A 1,241-nucleotide genomic window follows, 5' to 3' on the forward strand; every position below is an offset into this window, starting at 1 on the left:
GCTGAAAAATCACACAAATGATTTAAAAGAGAACAGATTTATAATTTACAAAACGGGAAGATATGTGCAACGGGGAGGTGTGCTGCGGGAGCACTTATAACTCCCAACGGGGTGAATAGCAAAATGTGCCACGTTTCACATGAACCGTGCAGGCGTATAGCCACAAAAGGACCACTTTTCCGCATGACTCGTTCAGGCGAATTAACACACACCACAACATCTACCTGACAGGAAAAAAAAAACACACACACACACACACGCACACATAATTTAGGGAGAAGTAGAAAAAGCATGGGATACACGTCTACCTTAAAATTTGTCAATCTTGGTGTTAGGAGGAGGCTCTTCCGGAGGGCCCACAAACAGCCTCATCACAAATGGGACAGCATAAAAAATCAACTGAATGAATTGTTAAAATATGGGCGCATTGAAACAACCTTAACCAAAGCGAAGGAATTGCAGGGATATGCAGAAGAGTTAATTTACCTGGCCAAAAAAAACAATGTGGAGAATAATTTAAAAGTGGAAAGTATGTTGAGAACAGCGCAAGGGAGGAGAAAACTGTACGAATATTATGTGCCGTTATATCGATATAGACCTTTTTTTTTCACCAGAGTTATTAATCAGTGGAGACTGCGATTACGGGATGCAGCGCCCATGGCATTTATCGAGTTCATTGATAGGCCAGGTGAATTAAGACCAGCTAAGCCGGTAGGAGCTGACAGAATTAAATACATATATGAAGAGATGAAGAAGAACCGAAGGAATTTTAAGCAGTACTTCCACATCGCAAAGAAGTTTAATTTGCTGGATGAAAACGATCAGCTAATTTCGGACGTGGATTTTGACAATCTGCAGGAGCATGCCAAACGGGACTTGGTAAAAAAAAAAACAAAAATATATATATAAATAAAATAAATTAAAGAGAGACTTCCCCTTGTAATTACACACCATTGGGGGTGCTGCGCCGCGCAAAAGTGTGTGTCAAGCCGGTCAACATTTTAATTTATCTGCTGTCCATTTTTTAACGCCTTTTTTTTTTTTTTTTTTTTCTGCAGTGGCAACGAGATGACGAGGATGAAATCCAGGTAGACCCAGAACTGATAAAAATGTATGAAACGTTTGGGGAACCCATGCTGGCTGGTCCAACCAAGGGAAGAGAACCTTTCTACGTCGATCTCCCCCTGCCCAGCCACGTTGAAAGGGCCTTTTTAAATTATCGCAAAAAGTTTAAGCCATAA

The 1,241-nt window shown here is 40.8% G+C and overlaps 1 protein-coding gene across 1 annotated transcript; it reads left to right on the forward strand.

Annotated features, from left to right (window-relative positions):
- Window positions 1-291: 291 nt before the first annotated feature.
- AK88_05643 (ribosomal protein L17) lies at window positions 292-1,241 on the forward strand (the record flags this gene model as incomplete). The annotated part of the gene is made up of 2 exons (XM_012483245.1): window positions 292-879; window positions 1,059-1,241. The coding sequence occupies 2 exons, from the start codon at window positions 292-294 to the stop codon at window positions 1,239-1,241; spliced, it is 771 nt and encodes a 256-aa protein (XP_012338668.1).

This window comes from Plasmodium fragile (genome assembly GCF_000956335.1).
Source record: "Plasmodium fragile strain nilgiri unplaced genomic scaffold supercont1.195, whole genome shotgun sequence".
Classification (NCBI taxonomy): domain Eukaryota; phylum Apicomplexa; class Aconoidasida; order Haemosporida; family Plasmodiidae; genus Plasmodium; species Plasmodium fragile.